At 36.4% G+C, this 22,632-nt stretch overlaps 1 protein-coding gene across 1 annotated transcript; it reads right to left on the bottom strand.

Annotated features, from left to right (window-relative positions):
• Positions 1 to 236: 236 nt before the first annotated feature.
• LOC134538204 (histone H3.3A) lies at positions 237 to 14,501 on the bottom strand. Its single transcript, XM_063379298.1, has 4 exons — positions 14,314 to 14,501; positions 13,731 to 13,869; positions 1,783 to 1,936; positions 237 to 1,035 (listed from the first exon to the last, which is right to left on the bottom strand). Exons 2-4 carry the CDS (start codon positions 13,856 to 13,858, stop codon positions 907 to 909), a joined length of 411 nt encoding a protein of 136 aa, XP_063235368.1. The 5' UTR covers positions 13,859 to 13,869; positions 14,314 to 14,501; the 3' UTR covers positions 237 to 906.
• Positions 14,502 to 22,632: the final 8,131 nt, after the last annotated feature.

The raw sequence follows: 22,632 nt of genomic DNA, 5'->3' as shown, positions 1-22,632 counted from the left end.
TTGTATCTGTTGTCCTCACAATAGCAGCATGCCCCCACAAACAGCAGGCTTCAGAGCAGGAAATGCACCATTTGTGATACATTATACACAGTAAATAAATACATTGTCCTCATGGGGCGAATGCTGGGACTGCAGAGCCGAACCGAAGCTATAAACATTTAAATCCCAATTCTGAAAAATGCCCAAACTTAACTCTAAACGACAATAAAAAACAGTTTGATTAAAAAGCCAATAACTGAACTTTGAATACAATTTTATGAATTTTATTACACAAGACATAATATAACTGAAATTGCACAACCTAAAAAAAAACATTTCCTATTACAACATACATGTACAAATTCAGCATGCCACACTAAACCAGCTTGTTAAGACTAACTGAAACAAGATATCAAAGACAAAGAAAATTTTGCTTCCAGCATACGATCACCATACGTTTGCCTGAATAAAGTGCTTTAACAATTCTCACAAAAATTACAAAAATTCTCATGTTCCTACAGGGGAAAAATTAATGCCTCCAACAATTATCTAACGCTACCACTAGCTACTGTCATATATATATGTAAAAAAAAATTGTTCTAAACTTAAATTCAAAAACATACATGCCCAGTTGAATTCAAGACTCTTAATGGCTGACACTAGGCCTACCTAACACACACCTTTTTTTTTTAATTTTAAAAACAAGCGAATATATGCAGACAAAACATGTAGTAAAAAATTGTTGCTTTGTACCTAACACACAAGAACAGATTAAATACGGTGAGAAGGGGGGCTGATTCCATCAAACCATGGCAGTGTTGTAAGGGACTTTGTGAAGATGACAATCGAAATGACGAATGTGGTAGTTGCAGACACCCCCCGCCCCAAGGTCCCTGCACTATCGAGTCTCTCGCCCCGGGGGCATGTCTAGGCGCGCTCCCCGCGGATGCGACGGGCCAGCTGGATGTCCTTGGGCATGATGGTGACGCGCTTGGCGTGGATGGCGCACAGGTTGGTGTCCTCGAACAAGCCCACCAGGTAGGCTTCGCTGGCCTCCTGCAACCACCACCAAGTTTCACATCTCATATTTGAAATTCAAATTAGTACAACTCTCCTTAAACACAGTTAAAAAAAAAGTATTTAAAGGCACATGAGCACATCACATTTCTAGCATCTTAATATCCACAGTAAACTGTAAAATTGCTAACTCATTAAGTGTATATATTAATAATCCTGTCACATGGTCAAAATTTTAACAGCTTTGAGGCATACACACAAACAGAACTAAAAATATTCAAGAATGGAATTTTTAAAAGTGCAATATATCTAAAAAGGATTTTCATTCTGAGTGTTTAAAACAAAAGCATTAGTCACTAAGTTCAGAACATTACAACTGCCTCCCAACACAATCCGGGTTCAATACCTGGCAATCAACTACCTTATCACTCGTGGAGTAACAAGGCAGACACGTTCCAGTGAACCAGTCCGTTTTATAATCTGTCAATGCTGCACCATCACTGCAACACCTATCAGCATTTATATCTTGATAAAGGAACGAGCCAATGAAGGTCCCAAAGGACGTCCACACAAATACGTAGGAAACTTTCCCTGAATCTTCCACGCCAAAATTACAAATGACAAATTTTCAAAAATAATTCACCTTTTTTTTGTTGGGGGGGGGGGGGGGGAAGAGAGAGTTTACCCAGCTCCAGCATCCCTATAGATGTACCAGTTTGAACAGATTCCTGCATACATCATTTAGCAGCAATGCAGGGCACCTATTGGAGAGGAATGCTGTGTTACCTGCAGGGCACCAATAGCTGCGCTCTGGAATCTCAGGTCAGTCTTGAAATCCTGGGCTATTTCACGCACCAGACGCTGGAACGGCAGTTTCCTGATCAACAGCTCAGTCGATTTCTGGTATCGTCGAATTTCTCGCAGAGCTACGGTACCAGGCCTGAAAATAAACAATTTGTTGCATTACATTAGACGGAAATCAAAATGATTAATGAAGGGGATAAAAAATGACCTGTTATCACAAGTTTATCAATTCTTCAATACACCAAAGCAAAAGTGGTTTTAATTATCTAAAACAATCAATAACTAGACCTATGCAAAAAAATATATTTTTTTCTTGCCAATCAAATACAAACACCAAAATACACTTTAATATAACTAAACAATGAGAATATTGGTTTACTAAAGTTTTTATAAAGAAAAAATTAATCAAGAAATTATTTGTGAATTATAGACAATCTTAAAGGTAAAATTACCTAACCTCAAAGAGTAATATTTTCTGGAACTTAAATAATATTTCACTTGACGACAGGCCTGCGGTACACAGCATACAGGGTAATCTTAAAAGGTATACTATGCTTATTATGCCATAGATGACACACACCATAACTAAGCACAATCCATACCAGAAGGGAAAAAAATTATTTTTTTTTCCACCTTCGGGGTGTTGCTCCTCCCCTCTAATTGTAAAAAAAAAAATGGATGGATTTTCACATAGCTGTAATAAAATATAGCCCATTGATACTTTAATGATGGAGGCCCCCCCCCCCCCCCCCCCATCAACGGGATGAGTTCAGAATTACAAGTGAGAAACTTTTGTTTCTGAACAAGTATGAACCAACAATATATTTTTTTAAAGTGTTTCTATGTATTTGCAATTTAAATTTAGATCATAGCTAGGCGGTGAGGTCTGGATTGTTACACTTGGCACAACAACGTTGTCACGGGAATAAATTTAACACGCCCTGAAAAGACAGCAAACAGTCGTTGAGTGACAATCTGAAAAACCAATTTAGAAAATTCATATGAGATTATGGCCGATACTGTTTCTCAGTGGCTGAATACAATTTTCTACAAGCTACAAGAGTTTCACACAATAAGGGGCGGTGTTGGAGACCCAATTTCCAGAACACAGTACGAAAGCAACATGGGACTTCGCGGGATAGCAACAGCAGCAGACAGCTCTCTCTAAACATCAGGAACCAAACGAACACCAAAACGCAGCAAGTGAAACCTGTGTAAATGTGTTTCTTTCGTGAAGATATTCAGGGTTTTTCAGAAAATTCGAATGAAAATTAAAAATTAAGGTAGGTATTTTTCCTGTCTCCAAGAAAATTCTGGCAACGCAGAACATCCTGGCGACCAGTAGCTAAGTAGAGGTTTATGGGCATGTGTTTAAATAACGAAAAACCCATTGAGTAATTACATGAGAAGTTTTTTTTAATATATGTGTGTGTACATATATATTATGAATGTGACTCAACAGAATCAAGAGAAATAAAACAAGGAACTCAACTAATCCATTATTGGATTTTACAAATATATATATATATTTTTTTAAGAATGGTACACCTACACTAGAGAATTACCAAATTAATAGTATTGGGCCAAAAACCTAAAATATAGATTCCTTAATTTATTTCTGATGATGTTCAACAGAATAATATACTCAGAAAAGAGGATGTTTATGAGCGAAAAAATATAATTGCATTACATTTCATTTTCTGTTCACAAATTAAATATATACAGATTACATAATTAAAAAAGCACATTCATTATTACCCTCAGTAACTGTTTGTGCCCACGTAGCAGGTGACAAAAAAGTGTTTACAATAGCAAATGTAGCTGCAGTGACCACATAAATTAAGTTAAAAAAAAAATTTAAATTATTTTCTTTTAACTTTTATTGTTCTGTCTAAACATTTCTGAAGGCTTAATATTAGGTGCAATTAAATAAATATCTTTATCATAGGAATTTGTAAATCCCATTTATAAACCTGTGGTGTCACTTGATGTTGACAAGTTATTTCTGCATTCGGTAAATAATTATATTAATACGTATATAATTAATAATAACATATTTAATAAGAACATATGTGTATATTGGGCGGTATTTGTGGAAACATTTTTTTAAAATCTGAAAATACTTTTATTATATGCTCTTTAACTTCCTCTTTACATTAAACCCGGCAGAGATAAGAAATTCCAAATACTTTAGGAGATATCGCCGTTCTTACTTTGCAATACAAGACCTGGTCAATCATTCAACCGCAGCAATTTTTTTATTTTGCTGTGTGTTCGTGAATGCCTAATTAATTAAAATGATTGATTAGGTCAGGTCAGTTACATTATAAATACTTTCAAACTAAGCGGACATTAAAAATAATATGAATTAATTTTAATGGTTGTTTAGTTTTGAAGTATTTATAATGTAACTGACCTGACCTAACAAACCGGGTTAAAGGATGAACAGTAGGAACTAAAGTATTTTTTTCTCATTATTTGCGCAACAATATCCAAATAACAAATAAAACATTAAAATTTGAAACATTAAAAAATTATACTCGTAAACAAGAAACAATGGTATGCATGAATGCACAGGTATTGTGATGAAAATTAAAAAATTCAATATCTCCTAAAGTATTTGGAATTTCTTATCTCCGCCGGATTTAATGAAAAGAGGGTTAAAGAACACAAAATAAAAGTATTTTCGGAATTTCATAACTTTTTTTGAACAAATATCGCCCAACTATGAAAATTAAAAAATTTGATCATCTCCTAAAGTATTTTCGGATTTTTAAAATTTTTTTCCTCACAAATACCACCCAACTTCATATTTACCCTGCCTTCAATCTCATATTTTCATATTAAGACATATTTATATCAAAATAAATTAATAACTGGGTCATTCCGAAATCTAGGGACAAATTAGGTAAACAAGGCTTTACTATTTTTGTATTGATTATTTTAATTTGCATTTCATTGTTTTAGTAAAAAGGACTCTGGATGAAGATGAATACTTCACTTAATAGTTAAAATAAAAATAAATTTTTAACTAAACAAAGCATTTATGGCTGAAATGTCACCTCCATGGCCTGTCACTACCCCAAAGTATCTAGAATATGAGAATAATAACTTTAAACTGGCTGTACAAATCTATGGTATATAATATAAAATGGCATGTGATACAAACCAGAAGTTCTGCTTTATAAAGGTCATAATTTTACTGAGACTATTATCTAGGCAATTTTAACTTCATTTACTGTTCCTTGTTTCAATGTCACTTCCATGGTACAAATAGAAGTTCCTTAAAAATCCACTAGATTGTGTATGGATGCTCAGAAGACATGTGAAAATAAAACCTTAAGTAGCCATCTTGTATAAGGTTTCAATAAAGACAGGCAGGTATGTGTTTGTATTGTTTTATTTAAGATTCCACTTGATTATTGAGTATTTTTATTTGTGGTCACCTCCATGGCTTTAATAAAACTTGTTCTTTTCTTTAAAAAAAAGTTTGCATTACAGTTAGGTTGAATAACATGTTATTAAATGAAATCCATGATAATGTGGTTGAGTAAGTTTTAGGTTAGGTTGTGTATAAAGAAAACTTCAAAAATGTCACCTCCATGTTCTTAATCTGGCATGGAGGTGACACGATATTCACGGAGGTGACATAATAGGCTTTGAATTTTACTTTATCTGTATTCATTTCCAAACTTTACTATAGTACACACAGGCATAGGCATAGTTGTTATTATCACTGTTCTCTTAATTAATTTCCTGATTTCGATAGTCACTTTGAAGGAAAATTGTTATTTTGGAGAATAATATCAGTTGTGTGCTTTCAAGGTATAGTTACAACAGGGTACAACAAGTAGTCCATATCTTTGCGACATGACTAACTGGCATGTGAATATTATGAAATAGATAAAAAAAAAAATATGTTTTACTATAAAACTTTGAATTTTCGTAATGTAAATACAGTAGAACCTCGATGATACGTTCCCGTTTCATACATTTTCCTGTGTCATACGCCGATTAATTTTGGTCCCGCCGAAAGTACTATATTTACAATGGTTTACTTTCCCGGAACATACACTTATAAAATCATTAATTTCCCGTTTCATACGTTTTTACGAAGCGGAAAAGCCCAAAATTCACAAATTTTTTTGTTATATTCCTCCTGATAAACTACAATTTAATGCTTTTATTCTGAAGAACGTTCATTGTTTACATTTGCAAACGTAAGAAAAATAACTTTATCGCACCATAGATATTGATAGTATCAGGAAGACTGTGCACTTTGCTAGTAGCATCTATGGCCAGCACCAAGCAAGACTAGTGGCGCAAACTAGCAATGATTATGAAAATGGTGCACGCGCTTTACCAAGGCACGGATCTCATATTTTGTGCATTCATTAATCTTTGAACTCAATATACCCGTTTGTTATTGTTATCTTACGTTCGGATTGTTTTGTATTTTACGTTTCTCAAGTTAAAAATATTATTGAAAATTGTTCTGTTGCATAAAGTTGTTTGTAAAAAGAAACAAACAAGCATAAATTTCTGATTTTCTTTTTACAATAGCCTAATTTTTTTAATTTCTAATTTAGGCTTGGTGACTTTTCCTGCCCTCCAAGAAAGGACTTCATAACATTTTGTAAGGCCACTGTTTCTCATGTCAGCTTTACTTGATTATGGACTATATTTTACATTTCTGGTGGTTTTATTATATGTATATATAATTATGAATTCATATCTTTCATATAATGCAATTATTTACACATTATGTATTTAAGTTTAATCTGACATTGTGCTGGTATGCTAAATTGAAAAAAAAAAAAATATTATTGCCATTCCCTTTTCATACACTTTCCCGCATCATACACCATTTTTGTGCCCTCCGTTGAAAAGTGTATGACAGGGGTTCTACTGTAATACAATTTTGCTGACCAAAGTAAATAATTATAATTTGTTTATTTATATTTTATTATTGTGTGTAAAATTTTAAAAATTATTTAATAAATGGTTAAGTTGCAACTCATAGTTAAAGACACAATATATTTTATGCAGGTACAAAGTTTGTGTCTATGTTTGTAGTCTACATAATGTGCAAATAATCATGGATTATTGAAGCTAAGCAACACTTAATTGATGTATTTTTAATTTTTTGGTCCAGAATATAACACACTTTGAAATACTGCACAAAAAGTTCTTAAGCTAATGTTTACATTATTTTCAGAAAAAAAAAAAGCACAGAAGAAAAAGTTATCTGAGAAGGATTTAGCAGAGGTTAAGAAAAAAAGAAAGCAGAAATGGCACGAAGAAATAAAATTAGGGATAATCCAGTACTTTATGAATAGTTCAAACGAAAAGAAAGAGAAAGGTATCACAAAAGAAAGGAGGGTGGGAAAATAAAAAAAAAATTCAGACTTAAGCGAGAAAGGTAAAAGACAATAAAAGAAAAAATTGGACAGAGAGAACGCGGCAGCACAGAAACAAGAAGCAGACAAATGAAGCTCACAGAGTTTTAGACTGTGGTACTCCATCCTTAGATAGTTACAGCGACATATATACAGATTCAGATTCATGCACTTCAGAAGCTGGTGACACTCATATTGAAGCAATACCATCTAAGCCTACTAAGGACAGTCTCGCAATTATTCATAGTTATGTCATTGTAGAATTTCAAGAAAAAAAAAAGTGTATGAAACTACATTGGCATACTAACTTCTGAAGAAAATGCAAATAAAAAGGAATACACTGTCAAGTTTTTAAGACTGGTTACAAACAATACATTTGTTTTCCCTGTGGATGACGATATAGCTGTTGTTGATTTTCGAGACATTAAAGGCATACTGTCTGAGCCAAAACTGGGTAGAAAGATGCATACATATTTTATGATTTGCCAGGTGTTAAAAATCTTTGTTAGATATGGAATATTGATGGGATTAGAGTGTACTTACTACATTGATTTGATTTGTTTCCAGTTGATTTAGTATCATCGTTTTTTATTACTGAGTGCCTTAAAACAACAGTTTAAAATAATGTTATTTTGCTTAATACTATAGGACTACAGGATACTATTATTTATGATTATGATTACCCCAATTTAAAATTTTGTCAATCCATGTAGTGTATTGTCACCTCCATGGCAATTTGTGTCATCTGTGTCTTACAATATTTTTTTTTTGTATTTTTTACTTAAAAAGAAAAAGTTTATTTAATTCTATGGTACTTTTGTGACAACCAATAAATGCTGATCATAGAAATACCATCATTTCCCTTTTTCTTGAATTTTTAATTTTAATAATTTAACAACTACAATTTGTCCCTTGATTTCGGAATGACCCAACTACATGATAAAACCTTTTCCTGCAGTAGCAATTAATCTCCAGAATTATTGTAAATAAATGCCATGTTGGATTATTTATTGACACTACACACCCATCAAAATAAACGGCCACATGGTAAAATTAATGCAATTTGAGAAAAAAAATGTTTGCAATGATTACTAAGGATTCACCTGAAACTGTTGTGTAAAGCTAGCGAACATGTATGTAAACATGCATAAATACATTTTTTCTTGTTAAACTTTGCAGATGTTACAGAAAAGAGCCTTATAATTCATAAAAAGGAAAATCCACAAATTTCATGATAATAAAAGTTTCCGAAGGTTTTGAGCTGCTTAAACATCAACGAAAGCAGTATTTTCTGTATCACTGTTAGTACAAGAAGAAATTCCAGAAATAGATTGATTGCAGACATTTCCTGGAATTCTCTGGTTGGTTTATTAAATTCCCTGACTTTTCCTGGTTTTCTAGTTCTGTAGCATCATGTCAAAGGTGTTAGCAAGATCACTAAATTGCAATTATAAGGAATTATTTGTGTTTATCTATTTCTGGTTTGTTGTCTTTGTAAATACAGTAGAACTTCTGTCATACACTTTTCAACGGAGGGCACAAAAATGGTGTATGATGCGGGAAAGTGTATGAAAAGGGAATGGCAATAATACAATTTTTTTCCAATCTAGCATACCAGAACAATGTCAGATTAAACATAAATACATATGTGTAAATAATTGCATTATATTAATGAAATATATGAATTCATCATTATATATACATATAATAAAACCACCAGAAATGTAAAATAGAGTTCATAATCAATTAAAGCTGATATGAGAAACAGTGGCCTTACAAAATGTTATGAATTCCTTTCTTGTAAAAAAAAATTAGAAATTTTTGCTTGTTTGTTTCACTTTACAAACAACTTTATGCAACAGAACAATTTTTAATAAAATTTTAACTTGAGAAATGTAAAATACAAAACAATCTGATCATAAGAAAACAATAACAAACGGGTATATTTAGTTCAAAGATTAATGAATGCACAAAATACAAGATCCGTGCCTTGGTAAAGCACGTGCACCATTTTCATAATCATTGATAGTTTGCGCCACTAGTCTCGCTTGTTGCTGGCCATAGATGCTACTAGTGAAGTGCACAGTCTTCCTGATACTATCCCAGAGCTGCCAACCTCAAATCACACCCATCAGTAATGGCAATTAGCTATATAAAAAAAAGTATGCATAAATCATGCACGAGAAATTTTTCCTGGGGCATTATAACACACTCACAAGATAAAACAAGGACAATAATATGAAAAAGAAAAATATGAATACAATGCAAATTAATGAATAAAAAAATCTATTTGAACAATACAATCATCTGAATATGTAAGAAATATTAATAATTTTACTGGATATTTTGAATCTTCAATTCAAAGTATTAAAAGTTAAACTTTAAAACAACTGTCTTTTTATTTGCTTCTTTTATCCTGGTTGGATAAGAAGTGTCATGTAAACAAACAACAAGACAAACACAAGGATTTGTAAACAATAACTGCGTTCGTTACTTTAGTTTCTTCAGATGTAGCGAAAAAACTAAGATATAGATTTATTGCTCGTCACGGCTTTAAAATGTTCTGCATGTTTCTTTGATTCAATATGTCGTCTACAGTCATCCCTTCCACCATGTGCAATCGAAAAGTCACACGTGCATACATTACAAAACTGTGGCGTTCCAAACATTTAAAAACGACAAGCATGGCCATTCTTTTGAATATTTAAGTCGAAAGTTCTGAAGACTTGCGTGTTTTTTCCCCCCCCCATATACACATTATTCTGTCACACGCTTCATTTCTACAACCGGCACAGAAGAACACTACACTATCGAAAAACATAAAAAAAATTCACGCCTGTAGACACGACAAAAACACTATGATGAAAAAAATGGCTTTCAAGAAATAAATTAACACAACACAGGTTAGCCAAAGTACCGTACAAAAATTATCGTGATGTAAGTAGCCTTCAAACGATAAGTCCGAGAATATGTACTAGTTGTATCGTACAACGGACGTAATACCATCCCATTATTATTTGAAAACACGAGAATTAATTTACTTATTTTGACAGTACATCGTACACGCGCACACTTACTAGTTTTGTTATTTGAGCAACCAAGAGATGTATTCAAAATGCGTTCACGAAACACGCACAACAGAAACGGAATTTTCTCCGTTACCATGCAGCACAAAGCCTCGTTTCCGTAATAAACCAGCGATGTTCCGTAATTCGGGGTTAAAATCCGTAATAATTACGGAAAATCCGTAATGGTTGGCAGCTTTGCTATCCATATCTATGGTGCGATAAAGTTATTTTCTACGTTTGCAAAGGTAAACAATGAACGTTTTTCAAAATAAAAGCATTAAAACGTAGTTTATTAGGAAGAATATAAAAAAACATTTATGAATTTTAGGACTTTTCTGCTTCGTAAAAACGTATGAAACGGGAAATTAATGATTTATAAGTGTATGTTCCGGGAAAGTAAACCATTGTAAATATAGTACTTTCGGCGGGACCAAAATTAATCAGCGAATGACACGGGAAAATGTATGAAACGGGAAAATATGATTGAGGTTCTACTGTAACTAATTGCATTATGGAATATTTGTTTTCTAACATTGCATTTAAAGTGGTGAGAATGGTTGATTAGTTATTATAGCTACACTAGCTGACCCGGCAAACGTTGTTTTGCCATATAAATTATTTCTAGGGAATTTCTAGCTGCAGTACCCGGCGTTGCCCGGGCTGAACACAGGGTGAAGGGGACCTTTTTCGAAATCAAATGTAGTTAGTAATTGTCTTCTTAATTTGAATGTCAAGTGTGCAAAATAATTTATATCACTTTCAGATCCCGACAGACGTTGTTCTCTATCTCTTCTATATATAAATCTCTATATAGCTCTATACATCTATATATCTCTTTATCTAACCCATTTCATTCTCTATGCCTCGCTCTATCTCAACTTATCTCTATCTCATTCTATATATATATATATATATATATATCACTCTATCTCTGACTTTCTTTAATAAATTGTGTCATGCGTGCGCACTTATACAACAAAAACAGACGAAGTGCCGCTATATAATATGAAATAAACACATTTTTTGACACGATATGTGCTCCAACTATTGCAAAATAGTTAGTATACCGTCTCAGAAACCTTCACGGGCATGCGCATAACAACTCACCAAAATTTCATCGCAATTGGATGAATGGTATAGGAACGCATACGGCACAAACAAACGAAAATTAAAGACATGACAAACGCATCAAACGATGGTGCGTTTAAAATTCAAGGCAACTACCTCTATCTATTGATGAAGTTAAGAACAAAACTGTTATGAGCGCCTTTATTTTACTAGCCGCTGCCAGCTCCACTAAGCGAGCTGGTCTCACCAAGGAGAAAAATATGAATTTGCCAGACCTTACTATGTGTATGATCGTGTGGCATACATAAAGAAATGACACTCACTCACTATTTGTATGTCTATGACCTATGATTTTTTTCTGTTATAAAATTAAATTATGACTTTTTCACTCCCTTAGGGATGGAATTTCATATTAATATGTGGTCTATGTGTTAATCCAGGTAATTAGCTCGCTGTAGGCGGGGAAGGTTGATCAAGTGTTAATTTGATCAGCTATCGACTGGGGTTGAAAAATATAAAATTATATTAAAAATTAGGGGTTGGTGATAGAAGGGAGAAAATTTAGGGTTGTATATATTTTTTAATGCCACATTATAAAAAAATAAAATAAAATTTTTTGTCCAAAAATTGAAAAAAAAAAAAAATTAGTGGTGGACTACCCCTAACATTTAGGGGGATGAAAAATAGATGTTGGCCGATTCTCATAGATACCGGATAAGCACAAAAAATTTCATCAAAATCGGTCAAGCCGTTTCGGAGGAGTATGGCAACGAAAACTGTGACACGAGAATTTTATATATTAGATTAAATACCCTGTAAAATATTTTTAATAATTGCTTAGGAATAACCAATTTTAAAATGTAACTAGCCCGAATTAAACAAACCATTCACATGATTTCAAAGTATTTTTTATGTAGCTATACTAACCCAACTAACCATCCACTAGGATATTGCATCTTTTTAGAACAGAAAGAAAAAAAATTGAAAATCTTTTTCACACACTACACACATCCCTACATTTAACCTGAAAGGATGGTCTCTTAATTCCTACTGGTTCATGAAAAATAATAGTTTGAAGCTTAGATTACAATACCTGTGTTTTTACACTGCTGTTCCCATTGTTTACCCACGACAGTGTATATCTTTGTTTAGCACAACTATAGCCAAACATGGAGAATTAAAAATATGCTATAATGCTTCAATTTCATATATTGAAGTTTATCCCTAGAACCTGAAGGCTTGATCCTGTGGTACATGATGCTTGCTGTTTTAGTTCAGTATCAGTACATCAGAAGATCCTGTACATTAAAAAATTTGTCATATAATAAGGAATTACGATCGTAAGTTGAATAAAAATGACTTTTCTTTCAACCTAGAATCATAATTCTTTCTTATTTCGCAATCTTTAATGTGCAGGATCTTCTGACTACGTACATAACTAAAACAGCAAGCATCATGCACCACAAGTTCAAGCCTTCAGTATCCAGGGTTTAACTGGGCAAAAATTCAAAACTTGTGTCAACTACTTCAGAGCACAGCACATATTCCTTACAGAAAATTGACATTTACAATTCTATTCAAATTTTTTCCTCCCCTTGTCTATTATGTCACTTAAAATAGTATGTAAGTACTTACTAACTGCAATGTAACAGGACATTTTGTAATACAATTACTTATTCTAATAAAACAGAAAATATGAAATAGATAAGTATTGTAATGTAAGCAGTGTAAAATGTTATTTTTTCCACAAATCAGTAGGGTTTAAGAAACCTGCCTTACAAGGTTAATTCAGGCACATCTCAAATACATGGAAAACACACACACATATATATCGCAGGTAAACACTGAATGGCACCAGCAGTATAAAAGCACAGGTATTGTAATGTGTATAAAAATTTCATTTTTATTTTTACAAACTAGTAGAAATTGCAAAACCATCTCTTCAGAGTAAATTTAGGGACGTGAGTAGCTTGAAAAACATGTTTTCAGATTTTTCTTTCCGTTCTAAAAAGCTGCAATATCAGTGTTACCTTGTAATGAAACCTATTAACAGTAATTTTACAGAAACCAGTAGGAATATAAAACAGTTTTCTGGGTTAGTTTAGGGACATCCATAGTTCCAAAAAGGCATTTTCTGATTTTTATTTTTACTTTAATTGTAAGCCCCTCTGTAAGAATATTACCGAAACTAAGCACCTACCAAAAAAAATTCAGCTGTGTGACTGCCTTCTCCATGGAAATAGAGGGGTTGTTGGATAGAAAAAAATATATATATTGTGACCAACTTAACATGCAACTCTCAACATTTTACGTTTTAGCTACCAAATACATACCACTGAAGCATAGCTGTAGGAAAGTTTTTCTGAAATATTTGGGTAATACAAAATACACAAACCTGTAACGATGTGGCTTCTTTACTCCACCAGTAGATGGAGCACTTTTACGAGCCGCTTTCGTGGCCAACTGTTTACGTGGTGCTTTACCTCCCGTAGATTTACGGGCAGTTTGCTTAGTACGAGCCATCTATATAAAACCTACAACATTAATTAAAAAAACGGTAAAAATCACACCTAGGGGTGAGTTACTGTACAGACTATAACCCAGCTAAAAACCGAAAAAAGTAACAAACCAACGAATGTTACATTTTATACCGAAGCTTCTAGATAATACTTCGAAGCAACGATTAATACTAACAATAAAAATCAATAACAAGCAAGACTACATTAAAACAAATCTAGTAAAACCTCCACCAGAACTAATACGCAATAAGTAAGTTTAAAAACAGTATTTAATTAACGATACTTTGTGCAAAACTATTTTATTCTTTATACTCGACAATAATGAAAATACATAGCTCTACTCCATTATTGTTTTCACAAGATGTCGAAACGAATACCTCATGTTCAAACACATCAACATTATTCACGTAAAGAAAAGCTTTTAACAATTGCAGTAAGAACACACATGCTGAAACTTACAATTCTGAAGAAGTATTTGGATAAAAAATATAATAAGTCCTTAAAATATATGCAATCAAAACACTAATTTCAACTGACTCAAGAACAGAATAAGACGTCTCTGGATCAACGCGTCTCTCCAGTGATTTGTGATTGGCCTGACGTCATCGCATATAGCACATTCTATTGGTCAAAATAAAAACAGCAACTATTGGTTGTAATATTCTCAGACTATGTATCCATTGGTTGAAATAAACTTGCCTGTGATTGGACAAAATTCAGTTCGGATTTTCTCTGTTGACAAGCATGTCGCAAATATTTTTAAATAATATACCACAATCAAATACTATAAAACTTAAGTATCACAGTGTAACAAAAATTTTAAGAGGTACCGTATTATATGAAAAGAAAAGAAAAAGGCGTATAGGGTATAGCTTGTTGATAATAGTACCACGATTTAACTTTTAGAAATGCAAAAGTGGTAATAAAGTAAAAATCTTTTAACGTTAGAGTTAAAATCAGGAGTTTAAACAGCAAAAAAAAAAAAAAAAAAATCTTATCCGTAAATTGCAGTGTAATATTTAAATTTGCATTTACTTTCTCTTTTTCCTGCATTGTACTCTGTCGTCATTCGACAAATGCATGACATAGAGCGCTAACGTTTCGGATACAACTTTCTAATGTAATGAAATTTGTATTTGTAAGGTAAAAGTTTTGAATGAGAAATTTGTAAATATATGTTCATGATGTATTTCATCAAGACCATCATTTGATAATTTTCATTTATTATTTCTAAGAAGGTATAATATGAAGACGCCATTTTGGTTTCAACTATTTCGGTTAACTCTCGGGGCGCCCTTTTCCGGAAGCAGTATGGCGGATGGTCGTTTTACTCGCGGGGGCAAGTTGCTCTCAGGTCACTCAGGTCATGCTCTCGATGCTCCTCCTCTCGAGGAAGAGTTGCGAGGGCAAGTCGTCTGCTGGTTGTTTTGGCGCGACTTTGACGATGGAGTCAATATGTTATCATGCTACATTTGGTGATGACGGTAATATTATAATAGATGACGACATTGAAGCGGGAAAACATTACAATATAACTTATTTGGCGTCCTTTATTTACCAATCAAAAGATTTGCAATAGTTTCCTAGTACAGGTTAGCTTATGCATACCACAGGCGGTTTAAAGTCAGAAAGCAATATTTATATATTTTTTTACCTTCATCAAGCTCTCTCATAATTTGTAGTCCAATATATGGTAAATAAATAGCTACTTCATCTTCAGATGAATCTTCATTTCCAAACAAATTTCTCACGATGTCTGCTATATTTTCCGCCATCATTGTTTTACAACAAATCGCGTTTTCTTCGTGTATTAAAAGTTACCGACTCTTTTTGCCCTCAGGTCAACTTGCTCCCAACTCTTTCAACTCCCGAGGAGCACGAGAGACCTCGAGTCAAACAAACCTATTTTATGGAAAGCCTTGTTGTTAATAGTGACTGACTGTTACAAATAGTTTCTCCTGTGAAACAATAATGTTTGTTCAGAAGTTAATTATAATTTTTTTGTCAGAATGAATACAACTGTAATAATAAAGTCCGTAGACACTGTTTTATAGTCTTAAAAAGTCAAGAAATTGTATAATTAATATTTATTAAAACATATGATTAGCGATGTTATGCAAAACAAGACTTTTAATTTAAACAACCTGGTTTGTATCAGTCGGGCAACACTGTTCGCCATTTCATCTGTTATGCTGTCTAGAAGTTGTATAAATATAAGAAAATATGACAAAATTCATGGTTTTATCATAACTTGCCCTAAACATGAGCTTCTCCCATTATAAGCAAATTCACATCTGTACCAGATTTTTTTTCCCGAAACATAAACTTGGGGGTGGATAGCGAATGGGAATATGACGAATGCAGCGCAAAATAATGAATCTGAGTTCGGGGTCTATTCACTAACTTTCACCAGTTTACAGCACTTGCCTGAACTTTCAAACTATCTAAACAACACTATCCGCTTGGGGACTCGTAAGGAACTAACTATTCATTTGTTAATCACTTGTGTCGATAATCTGTCATTTTCGTGAGCCAGAGGCGAATGTGTTGTTACTGTATTTGTATAAATATTTTGCGAGTGTGGAGTGTAGCTTACAAACATGTAATTCTAAAGTGTGTATATTGATGACATGCCGCCTTCTACCATCGATCCTGTTGTTGATAAGGGCGCCAACTATCTTTAATCGCGGAGTCTGCTAGCTAGTCCGCAGATACAGCTGAAATTTGTCTCGGGGTGTGACATTGCCACGTGACAGACAGACAGCTGTTGACCCGACAACAGAGAACCTCCATTTGTTGTAGTCACTGGGGACACTGTGTTAATGAAATTTGTTAACTACTTGAGAAAACTTATGGTAGCTATGGTAAGATGGTTTTTATTGAGAACTGGTCACTTGTACATCGCTGCCCGAAACATGGCCTGTACTAGTCCCTGAGCCTAGACTCGCCACAGCACGTACAGATGTTGGCGACTGCTTACGGTACTGATAACATAGTTTAACTCTGTGTGGTTTAGGGCCTTCTGGCCGTATGTCCTCACCGCGTGGGTGTATAAAATACGAAAGTCGGCGATGTGTTGCATTTAGTTACATTAATATGGAACAAGAAAACCCTATCGTGCAGCGGTTGCGACCATGATGCGTGGCCTGGTTTTTTACACACACACACACACACACACAATGAATTACAAAACACTAAAGCTTGGTGGCTATCACACCGATAGCACTGATACACTAACATCGACAAACCCTAAACAGTATAATAATGTAAATAAATCTAAGAAATAATGTTAACTGGTGATGCTGTGTAGAGGCTAGCCAAGAAGCCGATGAAGGATGATCGTAACACTCACACTATTGATAATGATGATGATGGTGATGATGAAAATGTTGAGAAGCTCAGCAGTGCGTGAGCGTGGTTATCCCCAGTGATGGTTGGTGGCTCCGAATGACCATGCTCCACTAGGAGCTGGCTCCCCGTGAAAAACGAGCAGTGTACAGGCCATGTTTTGAGCAGAATTGCTGAAGTATAAATATAATCATGTACATATGTTGGAGCACCACAGTTATTACATAACAAATATAATTGTAATTGTTCCCTTACTTGATCGTCTTTCATTTTTCATGCACAAGTAAGAGGCCCGTCTGTATTCGGTTTTTAGACATTTGGGAAGCAAACCGAAGAAGATTTGTAGAAATAATAATATCAGTTATTCCATAGAACCAAAAAGTTTCAAAAATAATAATATTTTTGTAATGGGTAATGGCCAATGGCCACCACCTTTTTAATCGTCTGAGGTCGACTTAGGGTTTACATGTGTCGTTATACACACATGTTTCTCTTGAACACTTCGGGGGAGATGAATTGTTGCCCCTTGGAGGGCAGCCCTTCAAGATTTTTCTGGAAATGGTTTGTTTGTACAGCGACTGGAAGGACAGCCCATCCAATTTCTGAAAACATGTTTCTTTGAGTTTTTTAATAATCCTGAAAACTTGCCCCTTGGAAGGGCAGCCCATCAGGATTTTTCTGACAGTAATGTTTTTGAAAGTTTGTCTGAATTGTTGCCCCTTGGATGGGCAGCCCTTCAGGATTTTTCTGACAGTGGTTAGTTTGTAAAGCGACTGGAAGGGCAGACGTTCAGTATCTTAAAATGTGTCTATTTTTGTAATTTTATAATCCTGAATTGTTGCCCCTTGGAAGGGCGGCCCTTCAGGATTTTTCTGACAGTAGTGTTTTTGAAAGGTTGTCTGAATTGTTGCCCCTTGGATGGGCGGCCCTTCAGGATTTTTCTGACAGTAGTGTTTTTGAAAGGTTGTCTGAATTGTTGCCCCTTGGATGGGCAGCCCTTCAGGATTTTTCTGACAGTGGTTAGTTTATGTTAGGTTATATTAGGTTAGGTTATGTTAGGTTAGGTTATATTAGCTTAGGTTATGTTAGGTTAGGATAGGTTAGGTCACTTTACAAACTAACCACTATCAGAAAAATCCTGAAGGGCTGCCCATCCAAGGGGTAACAATTCAGACAACCTTTCAAAAACACTACTGTAAGAAAAATCCTGATGGGCTGCCCTTCCAAGGGGTAAGTTTTCAGGATTATTTAAACACTTAAAGAAACATGTTTTCATAAATTGGATGGGCTGCCCTTCCAGTCGCTGTACAAACAAACCATTGCCAGAAAAATCCTGAAGGGCTGCCCTTCCAAGGGGCAGCATTTCAGTCGCCCCAACACTTCGCCATCACAACTTTATTTTACAGTTCCAATTCAATGCTAGTTATTTTTATAGATTAACAGGAAAGGAGTATGTTCACACACGACTTGGTATCACAGGGAAAAAAAAAACTTTTCCCTCTTTTTCTGCAAAGCTTTGTTTTTGTGACATCCAATCACGTCTCATTAGGCTACTCGGTCGATTATAGCTTCGAGCAGAACATATGTTTCGGAAAGAATTTTTTTTTTTTTCGTGTGCGCGCCACTTGGAGCGTGTGATTCGCGCTCGCCGGTGTGTTCGTGTGATCCGGGCTTGCCGTCGGTGTTGATGGTGTGTGCGTGTGCGTGTCCGTGTGTGTGCGTGTGTTCGCGTGATCGCGTGATCGCGTCAGTACACACTGCGCTCGTGTGGCGCGGCCTTCCAAGGCAAGGACACGTACCATCATACTGGTACGTGTACCATTTTCGAGTCTTGTGTACCATAACACCATAGTAAAGCCTCCACGGCACGCAAATAAACCATAGTTTAACTACAACGAAGGTAGTGGAAACTCATTACCTTCTTACCTATGGCAAACTGTATGGATTCTAGATAACTGCGAAGCACGCGATATTTAAAACAATAACGATTGGATACTTGGCTTCAATCTCAACTCAGAATGAATTATTTTATGTGCTAAGTGATTCGTGACGAAGTAGAATAAACGAAGGAGCTGATGACCGACGTAGTTTAGGTTAAATAAGTTTTTTTTTTACAGGGGGGCGGTAAAATACGCATTGAGTTTGATGACGTACAAACGCTCCATGTGAAGCGCGCGCGCTTAGCAACATTGACCAGAGGTGTACGCCGCAGACAACACGCGAATGTGTAATGAGTTGACGCGCGCAGTTCACATGGGTGCGACCACAATGCACTAGCGCCGAAGGGAGTGTGTTTGAAAATATACTGTAAAGGATTGTGACGATTAAAGCAACGTTAGTTACAAGCTCCCTTTCATTTTATCAAACCTTCGTCACTAGCTTAACTTAAGCCCGCGACTTTTTATCTTGTGGAGTTAAAGTTACAGTGTTTTACTCCATTACAAATTTTGCACCACCATTGCAAATCCTCAGGAAATGATATCTAAAATAAACTGTTAACACATTCGTTTGAACATTCTTTTTTTTTATAATAATGGTTCACATATGTGTGACTTAGAATGTTCTGCACCGCAGGGCAACCTGTTGATGGTACTGCACGCATCTAGACTAAACAGCTCGGCGACACGGAAGTCATTATAGACGATAAAAGGTGACGGGATTAGAATGGAGCGTGACCAGGGGGGGGGGGAGCCCACCGTCTCACGGCAACGTCGGCCACGTCTTCCACTTGCAAAAAAAAAATACGTGATCGACACTGCCGGGAATTGAACCCGAATCGTCTTGGTGGGAGTTAAAAATCGTTTGACACTAGTGATTTTCCATCACCAGCCTGCTTGTTGTTGACAGTTTAAGAGTTTTTTTTTTTTGGACAGGTTAACTGACTTTGACAAATCCGTGACCAGTTTAGACGATTTTATCACCTGTTGCACCATTCTGACCTTCGATCCACGATCCAATGATCTTCGCCCCAAAAATGATCTAGGGATAATTGTCCTAAACGTTGCGCCAAGCACGTAATTGGACTACACGATCTTCGTGCGCGTGAACTTAAGTTCATACCTTTCCCATCAGCGTCGAAGAAATTCTAGGTGCCTTTCTATTGGTGGGCTGTAGCGACACGAGGTCGCTACAATCGATCGAGACACGGCGAGAAAATGGTTTCTGTGGTCACCACAAGATGGCAGCCCTTGCGACCGATATGCTTCGTCTCTGTCGATTTTCAATAATGACTTAAATCACATACTGGCATCAAAAAATTCATTAACGAAATGAAGCAGTCTTAAAACATGATTGGCTTTTGTCTAGCAAAAAAAAAAGGGTCTGTTTAGTATTAAACTTAAATAACGAGCGTTCAAAAATAGAAAATTATGGGTATTTTATTTGAGAAGTGATCGTGACACTAAAAAGTATATAATTTTTTCTTGCGTGCAATTCATTCTTTGGTTTTTGCATGCGAATAAGTCCGAACGAATTCCGGGCATGTCTGCTGGCGCTGTGTCGATCCGAGATTACCTTCATGAACGGCCAGGACTGTCGGTTCAGCACCGCCCAAGACGCGATGGCGCAAGTGAAAATGCGCTCGAACCACGACGGCGAAAGGAGGCGCAGCTTTGCGGTGCAACTGGGCGACACCCCGCCGACTCCTCGCAAATTGAAACCCGGCGCGCGCCCCCCCCTACGGCGGTACTGGGGAGTTCGGCCACCCCTTTTGACCAAAACCAAGGGGCCGTTAAAACAACGGGTGACGACTTGCAAACAGGGATTAGAGAAAGTTGCAGATGGAGCATAAGCTCTGAGCACTGTGGCCAGTTTGTTCAAGTAATAATATGGCGGCCATTTGTTTACATAGTATATAGAAATGTAGTTTACTTCATACTCTTGTACACGATTATTTTTCTCCAGTCAACAGTCTTTATTTGTTTAATATTCGTGCACTTTTTCCACCACCATACATACATCAATTATGAGAAAACGCGATTTTTCTTCGTGTCACAATATGGCGGCGACCTGCTTCCCTCCTTACGTCCCCTGGCTTCAGCAGAGATACCTACGAACTGTGCTTGTGCTCCATCTGTAACTTTCTCTGATCTCTGTTTGCGAACGACATGTCTGGTCACCACGAAAGAAAGACACACGGCCGTGAGGGGAATGATGATCGCAGATGTGTTTGTACTGCCTCGACGGTCGTGGACATGTGAGGATTGCGGAATGTTTCGAACCTTCGACCCGCCGGACTAGAGAAAGAGAATGCCTCACACGAATTGCCGCCCAACTACCTCTAGTTGTGAAAATAGATATTAAGTTTCAATGGATGATCAGGGGCGCAACAACAGGGGGAGGCAAGGGTATTTTGCCCCCCCCCCCCCTCCCCCATCTGAAACCTTGAAGTGGGGGCAAACGGGGGCAAAGAAAGTGCTGTGTAATCAATTTTTAGATAATAAAACTGCTTAAATAGCACCATTTTCCACCTTGAAATACAAATTCTCCCCGGGGGAGTAGCCCCGGACCCCCCCGCTTCAACAGGGGGGATCGATGATTCTTTATAAAAAGGTATATTGCCACCCCCCCCCCCCCTTTTGGAAATTTAGTTGTTGCGCCCCTGATGATGTAGATAACGGATGTTTGGTGACCCTGAGGGAACACTACGCGCGCCCGCGGTTCGATGCCCGGATATTGCACTCGGACCTCGAGGCCCGCATGTGGCTGTGACGACAGCACAGTTGCAGCTGACCCCTGCGGCGGTGTGTTGCCTGATCGAGCAACAGGTCTGGGCCACGTCTCGCACGTCCACTGGAACATGTGGCATCTGTTCCCCCCTATGCGGCCTGTGAGACAAGGTCGCGCAGCTTCTCCGCTGTCTCGGCGTGCCCTCCCCCCCCCCCCCCTCCACGGGAAGACGGGCCGCGGGCAGGGTGTCCACAGTTAGTACTTTCCTACTAGATCCAGTACTTTTATAAGTTTTTTATAGTGGTCTAGTACATCTACGCTCAGATCTAGTACCTTTTTTTTCTTTAATATAATAATATTACAGTAACTCCAGTATGTTTTATTATTAAGCGTAATTATTTTTAAAAGCTATGTGTGGTGTGATATTTAAGTTAGAGCATTGCAATTTAATTTTCACTTCCTAAATTGTTAAAACCATAACAAATTATAATTTAGTACTTTTTTTTTCTTCTTTCAAATCTAGTACTTTTTTCTCGCCTAAGTTGGTACGAAATATATATTTTTTTTTCCCCTTGTGGACGCCCTGGCCTCGAGAGTGGTCGCGCGGAACCTCCTGGGGGTCTCGACCCCGGCCGCCGCCCGACCGCGCGGCGGGAGACCTTGAGACCACGCAGCCAACAAGCTGCGAGTCCCAGTGGCCGTCTGTCGGGGGAACACCGCTACTCTCTGAGAGGTCAGCCCGGCGCCGTCTTGTACCAGCCC

This window comes from Bacillus rossius, chromosome 13, assembly GCF_032445375.1.
Source record: "Bacillus rossius redtenbacheri isolate Brsri chromosome 13, Brsri_v3, whole genome shotgun sequence".
NCBI lineage: Eukaryota > Metazoa > Arthropoda > Insecta > Phasmatodea > Bacillidae > Bacillus > Bacillus rossius.
Note: the sequence above shows the minus strand (reverse complement) of the source record. Positions and strands in the feature narration are given on the sequence as shown.